The 15,638-nt window shown below is 49.3% G+C and overlaps 1 protein-coding gene across 3 annotated transcripts; it reads right to left on the bottom strand.

Moving 5' to 3' along the window:
• Positions 1-789: 789 nt before the first annotated feature.
• Positions 790-14,632, bottom strand: nod1 (nucleotide-binding oligomerization domain containing 1). Of its 3 annotated transcripts, none has more exons than XM_015975878.3 (12): positions 14,410-14,632; positions 7,235-7,430; positions 6,990-7,164; positions 3,548-5,357; positions 3,040-3,141; positions 2,470-2,553; positions 2,319-2,402; positions 2,143-2,226; positions 1,993-2,076; positions 1,787-1,870; positions 1,634-1,717; positions 790-1,042 (listed from the first exon to the last, which is right to left on the bottom strand). In XM_015975878.3, exons 2-12 carry the CDS (start codon positions 7,409-7,411, stop codon positions 970-972), a joined length of 2,841 nt encoding a protein of 946 aa, XP_015831364.3. In that variant the 5' UTR covers positions 7,412-7,430; positions 14,410-14,632; the 3' UTR covers positions 790-969. The 3 variants fall into 3 exon arrangements, with proteins under 3 accessions (XP_015831364.3, XP_015831365.3, XP_070407351.1); XM_015975879.3 differs by having other exon boundaries at positions 3,040-3,123; XM_070551250.1 differs by lacking the exon at positions 14,410-14,632 and adding an exon at positions 12,176-14,388.
• Between the last annotated feature and the right edge of the window lie 1,006 nt (positions 14,633-15,638).

The following is a 15,638-nucleotide window of genomic DNA, read 5'->3' as shown; positions in this document are numbered from 1 at the left end:
CACACACTCACGCCAGAGACACACACACGTGCGCACACACACCAGAGGCACGCACACACACTCACACCAGAAACACGCACACACACGTGCACGCACACACACACCAGAAACACGCACACACACCAGAGACACGTGCACGCACACACACACACACACACCAGACACACACACGTGCACACACACACACACACACGTGCACGCACTCACACCAGACACACACACACACGTGCATGCACGCACACACACGCACGCACACACACCAGACACACACACACGTGCATGCACGCACACACACACACACACACCAGAGACACACACACACGTGCATGCACGCACACACACGTGTACACACACACACACACCAGAGACACACACACACACGTGCATGCACGCACACACACGTGTACACACACACACACACACACACCAGAGACACACACATGTGCACGCACTCGACAAGCAGCTTACGTGACAGTCTAAGGCTGTTTTTGTTTAATGTCAGGAACAGCCTGGTCTACGTGCACGGCCACTGTCGCCATGTCCTTGGGCAAGGCACTTCACCCCGCCTGGTGGTGGTGCCTGTGCTCGGCAGCCTCCGCTCTGTCGGTGGCCCGATTCGTAGAAGCGCAGAACTGAAACCAAGTGGACGGGTTTAGGAGTTTGGCATCGCCTGTCCTTCTTAAACCTTGTGGGGTCATGTGACCCGTGTGACGGAGCTCTGTACGATGGAGGGTCAGTTGGGCGGCGGGGGAACCAGGAACACCGTGAGTCAGTTAAACCACCACAAGCTGCAGCAGACAGATTTATTCTCCAGGACGACGATCACAACGTCAGCTGCTGATGACCCACATCCTCCTGGAGACCCGGCAGCGTCTAGAACATGCAACAGCTTCACAGAAACGCTTTGGGGAAGTCCCGCATGTGTGGTTTCCACTTCCTGTTTCCAGCCCACCAGCAGGAACACGCGGGTCAGTGGAAGCGCAGACGGTTCTCTGTGAGGAACAGCTTCTCCTCCTCCTCAGACACCAGGTTGCCCTTCACACTGTGGGGGGGGGGGCAGACATGGTTTAGTTGGTCCCGACTGAAACTCCATGAATAACTTGCTTTATGTTTGTTGTTGACGGTGAACGTGTGACTTAACCCTAAATATTCACATAAATGTGTCTGCAGGCTTCCTGAGCTCATTAGCCACTTCTCTGAACAGAGGCTGCTCCTCTGGCCTGCTGTGGACGTCCATGTTTTTAGCAGCCGCCCACTACCCACAATGCATTGTGCTACAGCCACTGCCTGTCACACCCCTCCAGCAGGAGCTGGTGTTACTGTGGGGGCTCAGCCGGTGACCTATGACCCCAGATCGCCGCGTGGCTCGATAACGCAGCAACCATGTAACAGGAAAGGTGTCTTTACCTTGCTGACAGGAACTAGACACCGTACGAACAAAGATTACCCTCAGGTCTGTACCTCCAGACCAGCTGCAGCGTGTGTGATTATAAATAAAGCTTTGATTGATTGATTGATTGACTGATGACCACATTTCAGTTACTGAACATTCTCACACACCAGCTACGCTGCCGCACTTTTTTGTGTTCTGATTCTTGTCTGCGGTGTCATGGCGGACCGGAGGAACACTCACCAGATCTCCTTGAGTTTGGTGTTGACGGCCAGAGCTTCGGCTAAGTGCTGGAGCCCTGCTGCCGTCAGCCTGTTGCTGATTAACCTGCAGACAGACACACAGGTGAGTGTGAGGAAGCTCCAGCAGCCCAGAGGGATCATGCCCGAGTCTCACCACAGGTGGCTTAGGCCGGTGTCTGCTCGCACCAGCTCAGCCAGGCGTGGAGCTGCTTCATCACACAGCTCGTTCTGCACCAGCCTGCAACACAGACCAGTTCACACACGGATCAACAGCTGGAGACGCCACCGCTTGCTGATTAGATTAACCTTCCCCAGTTAGACCAGTAGGCTCTCCACTGGTTACTCAGACACGACACCTACCAGAATATCCTCAGGACGCCGTTCTGCAGCAGCGCTTCTGCCAGACACGCTCCCCCTCTGGAGGTGATGCCGTTGGCCGACAGGCTGCAGCAGACACACACACACACACTCAGCTGACTGCGCGTGGACCTGCTGATCAGCTGTTCTTACCTGAGGTTGGTGAGCCTCGGGTGGTTCTTCAGAGCTTCAGCGAATGCTTCAGCGCCCTCATCACCAATGCTGTTTCCCCACATCCTGGACACAAGCACAGGTGATTCACTGGGACTGGGATCCGCCCAGTCATGTGATGGTCTGATCACAGCCTGAGGACCAGTATCAGGTCTCACCCCACGTCAAATATGGAGGTGCTCTTCTGCACGGCTGCAGCCAGGCACCGCCCACCAACACTCGTGATTTTGTTTTTACCAATCCTGAAGGAGAGAAGAGCGGCGTCAGACAAACATCCCGTCGCCATCATGACCCCACGCCTGAACTTACTTGAGGACCTCCAGTCTGGGACACTCTTCAATGACGCGAGCGACCAGCTGAGCTCCAGTGTCACTGATGTTGTTGTTGTAGAGCCTGCAACACAAACCACCTTCACTGCTTTGGCTACCTCCCAAAGTAATCAGATACAGTTACTAATCCTCACAGGTACTCCTTACCTTCAGAACCAGACATGGATATGTAGACGCCCCATTGGGCACTGGAGAGCGTAACAGCGTTGCCACCATGTTGGATAGGTCTCACTCTCCACAGCAATGTGAATGGAGACCCATCTAAGATGGCGGCCTGCCGGTCCATGGGGCGTCTACATGTACATGTCTGTGTTCAGTTCCCAGTCACAGAACCGATCTGAGCTCTGACCCTAGAGATGGTTGTGGGTTCTAATCCCAGTTGACCAGATTGTTACCAACAACCATGTCACTCACGCTCAAACTCCCTTAAATCTCCTCTCTCCCTCATCGATTGTAGATGGATAAATGCTGCCGTCTGATTGGCTGATTAGATGTCTGAGGAAGGAGCTGAGCAGGTGTACCTGATAGTGTGCATCTCGTGTTCACTCACCCCAGGACCCTGATGACCCTGTGCCTGCACAGCTCCTCTGCCAGCACCTCCACGCTGCGGTCTGACAGGTTGTTCACACACAATCTGGATCCAGGAGAGTTGCTATGGTTACGATTCAAACACAGATTAGGGCTGAAATAATCCAGAGCTGTCTGGTGTCTCAGCACACCTGCAGGACCCCAGCCTGTCCCCGTATAGAGGTGGAGCACCCAGCCAGGAGCCAAGGCTCCACCAGCACCTCTGGTCTAACATCTGCAGCACCAGTGAGCGGGTCGGTGCTCTGAAACAGAACCTCGTTCTGGAAGACGTTCTGGCCAGAGAACGGCCCGTCTCACTCGTAGCAGCTGATGCCAACATGGCGGCTGCAGCAGAAACGTGCCTGACTCACGTTTCAGCTCCTATAAACTAGAATGGCAACACTTCCTCCCATCAGGAACATCACTTCCTTTAAAACCCCTTCACAATAAAAGACCCAGCCATAAATGAACTGATGGAAAGCCATTCTTACCGGACTACGGTCATCTTGCTAATGGATGGCCGGAGCTGATTGACACCGTAGTCACCGATGTTGTTGTTGTCCATGTCCAGGCCCAGCAGCTTCTGGCGGTGCTGCAGAACAAAGTTTATGGCGGTGCAGTCCCCCGAGTACACGTTGCAGTAGCCCAGCTTAATGAAGCTGGCTGTGATGCCTTTAGCCGTCGTCCGGGCGATGTGCTCGCTGCCCGTCTCGTAGATGCACCTGATTATCCACAGGAAGTTGGGCAAAACATGAACCTTCTTGCCCTCGTTTCCCTCAAAGGTGGGCAAGCCCTGCAGGTGAGACTTGACACTAGTGGACAGGTAAGACTTCAACAAGGCTCGTTTCTTCTTTAACACGGCGGGAGACACCAGATGGCCCATCAGACCCGCGAGAGCCTTCGACAGCAGCCCACACACAAACAGATTCACGAACTGGAGGTGCTCGTTCTTCTCAAATGGTTTCCTTTGGCCGAGACTCACAGAGCTGCCGTTGCAGAGGGTGAACGGCAGACAGGACGGTTTTCTCCTGCTGCACTCGATGAAGAACCTGAGGATGGACCTGGCTGGGGCGTGCTCATCCAACACCAGAGCTAGTGCAGCCAGGAACGCCTGTAGGGTGATGTGGAGGAACTCAAGGGTAGCAGAACCTCCACTGGAGTCACAGTCACTGGCAGGTCTGAGGAAACCCAGGGCCATGTCCTCCTCCGTCAGACCACTCTCACGGATCTCCTCTAGGCTGCACAGGAAACTCCCCCTCTCCAAACCCTGCAGGGCCAGCTTGGCAAACGCTGCCAGAGGCCTGAGGCCTGCTTGGAAGGTCTCCGAGGTGCAGCGAGAGCTTTTCTTCAGCAGAGAAGGCGTGGGGGAGGCCAAGCGGCTGAGGAACACCTCAGACAGCAGCAGGAAGATGTCCGTTAGCGTGACGCAGGTGTCCGGCAGATGGAAACCATCGTGCACGGTGTGCAGGTGTGTAAAGCTCTTGAACACAATCCAGCAGAAGAGCGGAGTGGAGCACAGGCCGCAGAGGTGGGGGCTGGCCTCCAGCTGCACCGACACCAGCTCCCGGTGCTCCTGCTCCTTAAAGTGCAGGCTCATATACGCCTTCAGGTGATCCGGGGAAAACCCACGCAGCACCACTTTCTTCCTGATTACCCGACTTTGCATCTCTATTCCCATTCGGGTGGTCAGCACCTTCTTGGAGCCCTGGAGTAGTTTCCCACAGAGCAAGCTGTTGAGCAGCTGGAGGGAGGTGGCCTTTTCTTCTGGTGAAGCCATTTCAGGAGCGTTTACCTGCTCCAGATCCTCCTGGATCTCATCGTAACCATCAAAAGTAAAAACAACCTTTTCAGGGAAGCGTAGGATGTACTCGAAGACTTCGTTATCAGGATCGTGATCGGGGTAGCAGCTGTACTTGAACAGCAGGTCCCTGAGAGAGATCCGGTCGGTGTCCTTCAGCACGCTGAACATCCTGCAGCGAAACTTGAAGAAGAAGATGGCGTCCGTCTGCAGCTCCTTCTTAGACCAGAGGTTCTGGAGCTTCTGCAGAAGGATGGATTTCCCCACGCCAGCGTCCCCCATCACATAGAAGATTTCACCCTGAGGATTGAACACCCCGTCCTCTCCCAGGATTTGGTCCAAACTGTCCATGAAGCCAAGGCTTTCATTGCAGTCGTTCAGCAGTTCCATCACGGTGTGAGTGTAGAGGTCCTCCAGCCGGGTCTCGTCCTGCTGCCCGTACGACATGATGAAGCTGGTGTCTCGGCTCATCTCAGCTCTCAGCTTCTCGCTGTACCTGCTGACTACCAACGAGAGGGACAGTCAACACCTGGTCTCTGTGGGGACAAACGTCAACTCTCTCATTCACGAGTTAGATCTGATCATCCCCAGCCGTCCCGTCCCCTACGCCCAGGGCCACCGGTGCAGAGGCCTGGACAGGTCCACAGTCCGCCACAGGCCCAACGGAGAGGAATAAACCAGGAGGGGTCCTCGTGATCGAGACGGTCTCGTTGACTGTTTTATGTGTCAAACCAAACGCTGTCTGAGCTACAGGTGAGCTTTGACCTAGGGCTGGGCCAAAATGTCATATCCCGATAACGACATACGTCACGGTACAACGATTTTTCTGCTCATTCTGTTTCAATTCATGAATAGTTGATGTAAAATTACAATGAGGCAATGCAGTTGGACATGTTATACAAACAAAGGTGGTAGGAACTAAATATTTATTTTATTTAGGGACTTTTTTCCAAGCAGGACTCTGGTAACACGACTTGGGTCGTGTGTGTTCGGCCGGGCATTCCGTATCTCGGATGGAGCGTCTGCACCAGCTCACGAAACCCACGCTTCGACCGTGTAGACTGGCGCCATGTCTTTGCAGATGTGCTTGGCGCCCGCAGCAGTAACCTCCTTCCACCTGTGGGAGCTGTGGCTCTGCGGCGAGCCACGAGTAAGAGCCTGTTGCAGCGTCTGCAGTTTGTTATGAGCGCTCACGCCAACTCCAACACTCGACGCAGCTGTTGCAGCGTTTGCCCGTTGACTGTCCCCGTATTCTTTGTCATGGTCTTTGTGCAGGAGATAAAATAACTTTGTGGTGCTGGAGTCCGTTGTTGGGACCGGGAGGCGGCAAACTTTACAAATAACTGTTGTCTGGTCCACGTCGGTCTCTTTATATCCAAACCACGTCCATGAGACAGACGCTGTTGCACCTCTTTTACCTACGAGCTCCTCGGTTTGGGTTAGCTGCTCATCTTCTTGAACCTGGGGCGACGGTGGCACAGGAGTTAAGTGCTCGCCCCGTAATCGGAAGGTTGCAGGTTCGAGCCCCGCTCAGTCTGTCGCTGTCGTTGTGTCCTTGGGCAAGACACTTAACCCACCTTGCCTGCTGGTGGTGGTCGGAGGGACCGGTGGCGCCAGCGCTCGGCAGCCTCGCCTCTGTCAGTGCGCCCCAGGGCAGCTGTGGCTACAGTGTAGCTCATCACCACCAGTGTGTGAATGGGTGAATGACTGATTGTGTTGTAAAGCGCCTTGGGGGGTTGTAGGACTCTAGAAGGCGCTATATCAAATACAGGCCATTTACCATTTCTACCGTCTTCCTCCATGCTCGTTTCTTTTGTTTTGCAGGGGCATGCCGTAAAGTGATTTTTGACGTAAAATACTGCCGTAAAACTCCTAACCGCGACGTAAACGATACAGCTTCATATAAAACGAGACATTTTCTATCGCACAGCCCTGCTTTGACCCAGCAGCCAGTAGTTACTGGAACGTTAACTCGGTGCCCTGAGAGGACTCGTGACTTGGTGCTATGTGAATAAACGGGTCAGATGCTGACCGTATGAGGACGCTAACGGAGGAGAACGGAGGAGAAGAGATGGACTGAGCGGCTCCAGCTGAGGACAGGAAGGCAGAACTGCGATCTATGAGGTCACACTTACTGGGGTCTGTGTTGTCCACCCTCAGCGCGGCTACATGCCTGCTCGGGCTGTAGTTGATCTCCTTCAGCCATGGCTGGAGGTCTACGTAAGCATCACACACTTTATAAATGATGTAAAGGAAGTAGTCACATGCTTCCTCCCCTTTGCACTGGACGAGCTCCAAGATTTTGCGCACCTGGAAGGCAAAAGAAGGAAATAGTTTAAACTACGTTCTCAGGTTAAACATCTGCTTCTGAACATCTGACCTGGTTTGGTTTGGTGACCGCACGCTGAACTATCTCCACGTCTTCCTCACAGAAGAAGCTTTGTTCCAACAGGTTGTCCAGGAGGCACTGGATGCTCCTGAGCATGGACACCAGCAGCTCCCGGTGGTAGGTCAAGGCGTTCAGGCAGGAGACTCTGACTTCCTCTGCCTGACCCATGCTTACAGAACCGTCACATCTGTGCAACGACACAAGCCCAGAAAGGTCAACATGGACTTTGTTGTCCTGAACCAGCATAAAGAGCCTTCAGCGGTGGTAGGTTCAGGGAGCAGGAGAAACGTCAGACTTGCGTTTTATAACATAAATAAAATATTTACTTAAGGGGGAACGTGTAAACAGGAACCGCTTAAACACTAAAACTTTACTTGCACTAAATTCTCCAAAGAATAGAACGTAACAATGGAACACCACATAACACGTAGTAGTTTGGGTCAGGGCTATCCGGAGCTGGGCCCGGGGGGCCGGCGTCCAGCAGCTTTTAGTTTCAACACACCTGTTTCAATCAGCAGGTGATCAACAGGCTTCTGCAGCATCTGATGAGCTGCACAGGTGATTCAACCACTGAATCAAGTGTGTTGGAGCAGAGAAACCACTAAAACGTGCTAGATACCGGCCCTCGAGGATCCCTGGGAATTGTACATAAACTTGTGATAAAGAACACAAGGTATTTCCTGATTAGGAAGCCGTAACATCAGTGCTGCAGGTAAAGCCGCGCCCTGCTGTCTCTGGAAAAACGAACAACAAAGATGGGTGACGTTCTTCATCTCTACGGTTGGGAGTTCATAGCCTAGTGAACTAGACCAAATTCTTGCTTTACAAAGTTTGGTCTAGCAACGCTCCACTGGAACCTCTGCAGCCCCAACAGCATTCTGCCTGGCCAATCACAGCTCTCTAGAGGGGTTTCAAACAAATAAAGAGCTGTGATTGGTCCATAATGGTGGGCCAATCATAGTGCTCTATCTGCTTAGTGAACAAATCACAGAGCTTCATCCACTTTGTGGGCCAATCAGGGCACTCTATATGCCTGGTGGGTGGGATGATGCAACAGAGTGAAACAAGAGGATGTCACATTCTTTGTCCAGTGGACAACGGTAGAACCCGCCCCACAACCGAGAGCCGTCAATGGAGCGTGGCCAGACTAAATTTAGTCTGGCTTGCCAGGCTAGGGAGTTCTCCCATCGAGAACTGTTTCAATACCCCTCACCCATGGACATAGCGGGGGACACGCCCCTCCACTTTTTCCAAAGTCAGTTTTTGTCCCCGGGACTTTTGACCGTCCAACAACAACATTACGTTACATTAAACCGTCACTGGTTGAGCTCTAGGACCAGCGGAAAACAACCGCCTGTGTCAAGGCCCGTTTCCCACAAGCTCATCTGTTGGCTCTGCTGAAACTTGCTGACGTGTGATTGGCCGTTCCTGCTGTTGTAAACAGGACATGCTCACCTTTTCTCTAGTTTGCCAGCTGCCAGGGGTTTTCCAGAAACCGGGTTTAGAACATCTGAGATCTGATAAATCCCTGCTTGAGAAGCCCCCCCCCCCCGGTTTAGCCGGCTCCACGAATGATTCTCAGATGGATTCAATCTCCTATCGGCAATCAAGGCTCACGTGCATTCACAGGCAGACCCCGTTAATCAATGCCAGATAAACGAGAATGTAAGGAGAGGACAGAGCCTCGTGCTTCATCCAGATGGAGCAATAGTTATTCATTCATGCCTACGAGGACTACAGCGATATCAGAGCTAAGACAGAGACCATAAAGCTGTGTAGCTATTTAGTTAGATTGCAGAGTTTACATGTTTCCATGGCAACGAGGGAAATCCACTTTTGTTTCTCCACTTATTTTATTAAAGTTTTCATCATTTATGTGTCGTTTTCACGTTCTGCTCCAGAGTCTGGCTGTTTTCAGACTGGAGGACTTTGTTTCTGCTGAGAAGCTGTGAGTTTTAAGGATAAACGTTGGTCACATGACCCTAAAGTTAACGCTGTAAACTGCTACATTTAGCACACCGAGGAAAAAGCATCACGCATGTCATTTAAATCAGTATTACCGTGTTTGACACGCGTGACCAGAGTAAATATAATATACTTCCTGTATAGGGCCCCCCTCCTCCTGGCGGTTGTGTCCCCCCCACTTCTAAAGTCTAAACTACGCCCATGCCCCAACCATCATTTAAGATATTCTCACAATTGTGAGGTTCTTCTTAGGGTTAGGTTGCGATTGTTGTGCGAGTGGTTGGTTCCAACTCTCAGCCGGAAAAGAGACGGATGTGGACGGGGGAACTCACACCGGTACCTGGTACAGTGACATCACATTTGATTTGAAGAAAGGTGGGTTAGATGATTACTTACAACCCAGGGCGTAGGAACCGGGGGGACGTGTCCCCTCCAATATTGGACAAACGCGCATTTGTCCCCCCCCCCCCCCCCCCCCCCCAAAATGGAGAAGAAAAAAATTGATTTTGAAATATTTGACTCGCGAGCTTTTATTTTGAAAGACACAGCAGACTTCTCACCGACACAGCCCCTCCCCCCAGGGAGTGGGAGGCGGGGCGCAGACACAGCTGTCAGAGATGAGACGACAGCAGCTCAGCGAGTTCTTCTCATGCGCAAAAAATAAATAAAAGAATTGTGAGTTGGTAATAATTTAGTCCAAGAGGATAATTGTGTTTCTGGTGAAACGTTAGACTGGCTGACTATGTAAACAGCTAGCTAGGCAGCTTTAAACATTAAACAACATCACTAGTCAACAAAAAACTGCGAGTTTGACAAGAACAGACAAAAACCATTTGACACGAAATAAATTTAAAAAAAGTAGAATCTCACATAAAATAGTTTGTAAGTGTGGTTGTTGCTTGTTTGTGACGTTCTCATCACATTTCATTTTAAACCTTATTCATGACACTTTTTCCATACAACATATCAGATCAGGTTCAGCAGGAAATGATGAAGAAGGTGAGACAGGCAGAGCCAGACCTGCTGAGGGTGAGACAGGCAGAGCCAGACCTGCTGAGGGTGAGACAGGGAGAACCAGACCTGCTGAGGGTGAGACAGGGAGAGCCAGACCTGCTGAGGGTGAGACAGGCAGAGCCAGACCTGCTGAGGGTGAGACAGGGAGAACCAGACCTGCTGAGGGTGAGACAGGGAGAGCCAGACCTGCTGAGGGTGAGACAGGCAGAGCCAGACCTGCTGAGGGTGAGACAGGCAGAGCCAGACCTGCTGAGGGTGAGACAGGCAGAGCCAGACCTGCTGAGGGTGAGACAGGCAGAGCCAGACCTGCTGAGGGTGAGACAGGGAGAGCCAGACCTGCTGAGGGTGAGACAGGCAGAGCCAGACCTGCTGAGGGTGAGACAGGCAGAGCCAGACCTGCTGAGGGTGAGACAGGCAGAGCCAGACCTGCTGAGGGTGAGACAGGGAGAGCCAGACCTGCTGAGGGTGAGACAGGCAGAGCCAGACCTGCTGAGGGTGAGACAGGCAGAGCCAGACCTGCTGAGGGTGAGACAGGCAGAGCCAGACCTGCTGAGGGTGAGACAGGCAGAGCCAGACCTGCTGAGGGTGAGACAGGCAGAGCCAGACCTGCTGAGGTGCAGGTAGGTGCTACAGTGGAGAGTGAGATGGTTTTTGGATGGCTGATGAGAGGAAGATTTGGATGTGATATGTTATGGAAATTTTATGTTCATTAATTCTTGATCATTGACTCAAACAACTGAATGTAAATGTATTGCTCTATGGTACATGACACAAGAATTTCCCTCGGGATAAATAAATTTCTTCTTATCTATGCCTCTCTGCATGTCCACTTATTCACACACACCCACACACATTCTTGACCCCTCTCTCTCTCTCTCTGACCAGATGTTCGGGGCATTTTGCCTCGTGCATTGTGCCACAGTTATAACTGTCTGACTTGTCTGTTCATTGCCTCCTTTTTGTCTTCGACTATAGGAAATGGGTTATTGATAAACATATTGATAAAATCCATGACATAAGTGAACACAGTTGCATGTATTTAATCCCATAACAAGTAGAGCGGGGCAGTATGACTTATGAATAAAATACATTCTGGTGCATTCAGACTGCAACTGTGGCCACTGTTTTTTTTTTTTGGCCATCTGAAAAATAACGTAGTTCCAGCTGTTGTTGTGAGTGAATTATTTCTTTTTTCATTCTGTCAGAAGCAAAAAGATTTTTCAGATAGTTGGTCAGAATTGTTTGTAACGTGAGGAAATATGGGTTTTCTGTCACAAAGGTGGTGTTGGACGCAGCTGGGTCAAAGCTGGGTCGCTGAGAACTTTCACCCACAGATTAAGACCTGAACGCCAGCGAGTCTGGGAGGAAGCCATAACATCTGCCACCTGCAGCTTCGTGCCAGAAGATGTTGTTCCCATAAAAGTAGTCATAACATAACAAGTCTTAAAACTTTGTTTCTTGATTTTAATGTTAAAGTAATCATTATCATTTTGCTCATTATGAATGTGTTTAATCAAATGAATGATTCTTATGCTTTGGGTAATTATAATGGATTAATGAATCCACACTTAATTAGATAATGTTTGAGGATGTTTGTTACTGACCTTCACACACACACTCAAACACACCCACACACAGATTCTCACAGTAAACTCCAAAACACATTCGCTGACGCACACGTTTGCTTTGAGAGGAGAAAGGCTTTTGGTAAGTTTCAGTCTTATGATTCAGTTCGTGCTTGACAATGAAAGAGAGAGGACCTGAATAAACGCTAAAAGGGGGGAGCCGGTTGGCTCGTTTCTTACCCCCCCCCCCCCCCTCTCACGCTGTTCCTGTCAGCCAGACAGGACAGCTGAATTGCAACTTCTAACGCAGACTCATACAGAGTCTTTGATTTCTGAGTGAACTAAACTTAACAAACGCATTTGCAAACGCTTTGTCATCCACGTGTACCGCGGGCATCTCCTGGACCGGGTCCGTAGACGCCTAAGTCTCCTCTGTCAGCCTCTGGTGTCATCTGGGTGAACCAGCATCCTCCACGGCCCGGATCTGAAAGAGGGTCCACGAAGTCGGTGAGGCAGAACACGTTATTTAGCGTTTGATGCAGTTTTCTGATAAGACCTAAGTTTATCCAAACCACCACTTCACTCAGACACCTGTTTCTTCCTGAAGCAAAATCTGACACACACACACACGCATCCAACACACTTCATATTCCATCTTCATCCATTCACCACAAGGTCTATTTGAGCATATCAACTGTTAAAGATTGTCCCACCAGGTTGCCAATGTTGAATGTTATGTCCATGTTTGTCAATTTCAAATTTGAAGAATTAAAACTTTTAATTGTCAAACTGGTTTCCTCATTGAACTGAAACACAGAAACACAGATATTATCGTCAGTTTATCGATGAAAACAACCTTTGAGTCTTCTTAACAATATAAAATTTGGTTATTGATTTATTAAAAATTAATATTCCGAATTAATACGTAGCATGGTTCCTCTTTCATAAAAGAGCATAGAACCACAACGCTACAATATGGCTGAGCAAGCCAGTTTCTCCTTACGATATGGCGAGCGTATCCAGACTTCTATATCTGCGATATATCTGATTTCAATCATCTAACAGCTAATTTTTCACAAATTACGCCTTTTCTCTGTGTTTCACTTTGATGTCTTATTTTGGAAAAGACGGAAATTATTCCGCTGAAGTCACTCTTCCGGGAGACGTCCTGGTGGAAACTTGACGGTGGAAGATCTCCGATCTCAAATTGTCCGCAAATTACAGACAGTACTTTGCTTTATCCCATCTTCGCCTTCGGGGCGAACGTGTGAGTTGTGCTTTTGACTAAATTCTGCCCATAGCGTTTGATGCAGTTCTCTGATAAGATCTAAGTTTATCCAAACCATCACTTCACTCAGACACCTGTTCTTCCTGAAGCAAAATCAGACTCACACACGCATTCATGTCACAACATTCTCAATCTTCATAAATTCACCACAAGGTCTATTTGATCATATCTACTGTTAAAGATTGTCCCACAAGTTGCCAATGTTGATTGTTATGTCCATGTTTGTCAATTTCAAAATCATTAGTCTAGTTTGAAGAAATAAAACTTTTAATTTCCAAACTTGTTTGTTCATTGAACTGAAACACAGAAACACAGATATTATCGTCAGTTTATCGATGAAAACAACCTTTGAGTCTTCTTAACAATATAAAATTTTGTTATTGATTTATTAAAAATTAATATTCCGAATTAATACGTAGCATGGTTCCTCTTTCATAAAAGAGCATAGAACCACAACGCTACAATATGGCTGAGCGAGCCAGTTTCTCCTACATGTTGGCTGATGTAGTTTAAAATATTCTGATAAGAGTCGGATCAATTCAGACTGAATATTCACAGCTTTGGTCTTGTATTAAATGTGTTTACACATCTCTACCCGTATGACTAAGATCATATATCCTACATTCATATTATTAAATAAAAATAAAACAGCACCAACACAAAAACTGTTTTTTTTTTGTTTTGTTTTTTTTTAATAAAACGTCCATGTAATCAAACCTGGATCTGGCTGATGGGGAGCTTTAAGTCTCCTCCCCTTCTGGATGGCTCATGGGTCCCCGATCAAAAAAATAAAGAATGTTAGTGAACACGGCTATAAAAGTTATTTTCTTGACTTTATGGGCTTTGCCTTACACCCTGAGTCACATCTGTCAGGCTTTTCATATCCTACAGTTTCACCGTCTGTTTTCTATCAGGAGCTATTGCAGGAGACAGGTGTAGGAGACTATTTTCATGTTCAGCCTGCATGAAACACTCAGTGACCCGTTAGTCAGAAATAATCATTAAATGTATTTTTTCAGTGAGGTTGGCCTAAATATTGACCTACAACAGATATGTTAGATTTCCAAAACGTGCCCCCCAACCCCCCACCCCCAATATTAAACTCGTTGCTACGCCCTTGCTCACAACTCTACAAGCTCGTGACACTCCGTGGATGAAGGTAGCCCGCGTGTTTAAACGAGAGCAGATTAAAGATGGGGTGTTTTTAAATCAGACGCAGCATCACGTACAGGGCAGGTCTCGAGTGCTTCACCGCAGGTAAAACCGGACCGGCCCTGTCGCTCCACAGCTCAGCGTGGAGGCTGTCGGTAAGAAGCGGCCAAGCAGAGACTTACCGGAAGACGCGCTGCTGTCAGACAAACTTTACGCTGACTCCTAGCTACCGGGGAGCTGCTTCCGTGAAACGCTGCCGCGTCACAACCAACCGTATCGTGTCGGCTGACCGTAGCTGCGTGAGTCACGAGCGCCCGCCGGGCTCGGTTCGGTCCCGCTGGTTCCGCTGGGATGGCAGAAGTTCAGCGGGAGGAAGTGAAAGTGTTCTCGTGATGCTGCGTTCACTGACCCACTGAAACGTGAGCTTTCCAGTCCCCAGGCTGGACCATAGGGTTAGGTTATATTGTATGTATAAAAAGTTACATAGACATCTATGGGCTGGACGTTTCACTGCTTCCGCCTGCCTCTCCTCACACACCGTATGAAGCACACCGGGTACACGACCGCGGTAAAGCGAGCCGATGCCAGCGCTCTTGTAAAGATTAGTTTCACACATACATGGTGCATTACGGTAATAAAGCTTCGGGGCATCGCACTTAAACGTTATGAGGTAGTTTCTCCAAATATCTATAGGAAAGCTATAAAATATTTACTCTGTATGGAAAAAGTAGTTAGTAGGTTGTAAGTATTTTTTATGGTTGAGCCGCTCACTTACTCATTTAATTGTTTTCGCCTTCAAAGACTCCCCAGTGCTCAATTACCGTAATGCACCATGTGAGCTGCTGACTTCTGATTTGTAGGCATTTCAATGACCAGTTTTACAATCTAAGAAATCTCACATTTCACCACGATCAAAAGACAATTATTTATCATTTAAAATTAAGTACAACATATGTTTGACTCAGCGCGTAAGGCAAAGCAGACTGGTTGCTCTGAACCAGAGGGTTGCAGGTTCAATTCCCGTCTGTCACAGTCATGAGCAAGACACCTGCCTTGCCTGCTGGTGGTGGTCGGAGGGACCAGTGGCTACAATGTAGCTAATCCCCATCTCTCTGTGTGTGTGTGTGTGTGTGTGTGTGTGTGTGTGTGTGTGTGCGTGCGTGTGTGCGTGCGTGTGTGTGTGTGTGTGTGTGTGTGTGTGTGTGTGTGTGTGTGTGTGTGTGTGTTGTAAAGCTCCGTGGGGGTTGTGCAACCTTAGAAGGCGTTTTATCAAATATACACTTTTTACCATTAAAATACTTATGACAGGTACATTTTAGAAGTGTACTGGCCCACTCAGATACACCGAGTACAGGTTGGAGGGCTAGTACCATATCTATCTAGTATAGTATCTATCAGGCAGTTTGACCAT

Source organism: Nothobranchius furzeri, chromosome 5 (genome assembly GCF_043380555.1).
Source record: "Nothobranchius furzeri strain GRZ-AD chromosome 5, NfurGRZ-RIMD1, whole genome shotgun sequence".
In the NCBI taxonomy this organism is placed as follows: domain Eukaryota; kingdom Metazoa; phylum Chordata; class Actinopteri; order Cyprinodontiformes; family Nothobranchiidae; genus Nothobranchius; species Nothobranchius furzeri.
The sequence above is the reverse complement of the archived record's forward strand: the minus strand, read 5'-3'. Positions and strand labels throughout refer to the sequence as shown.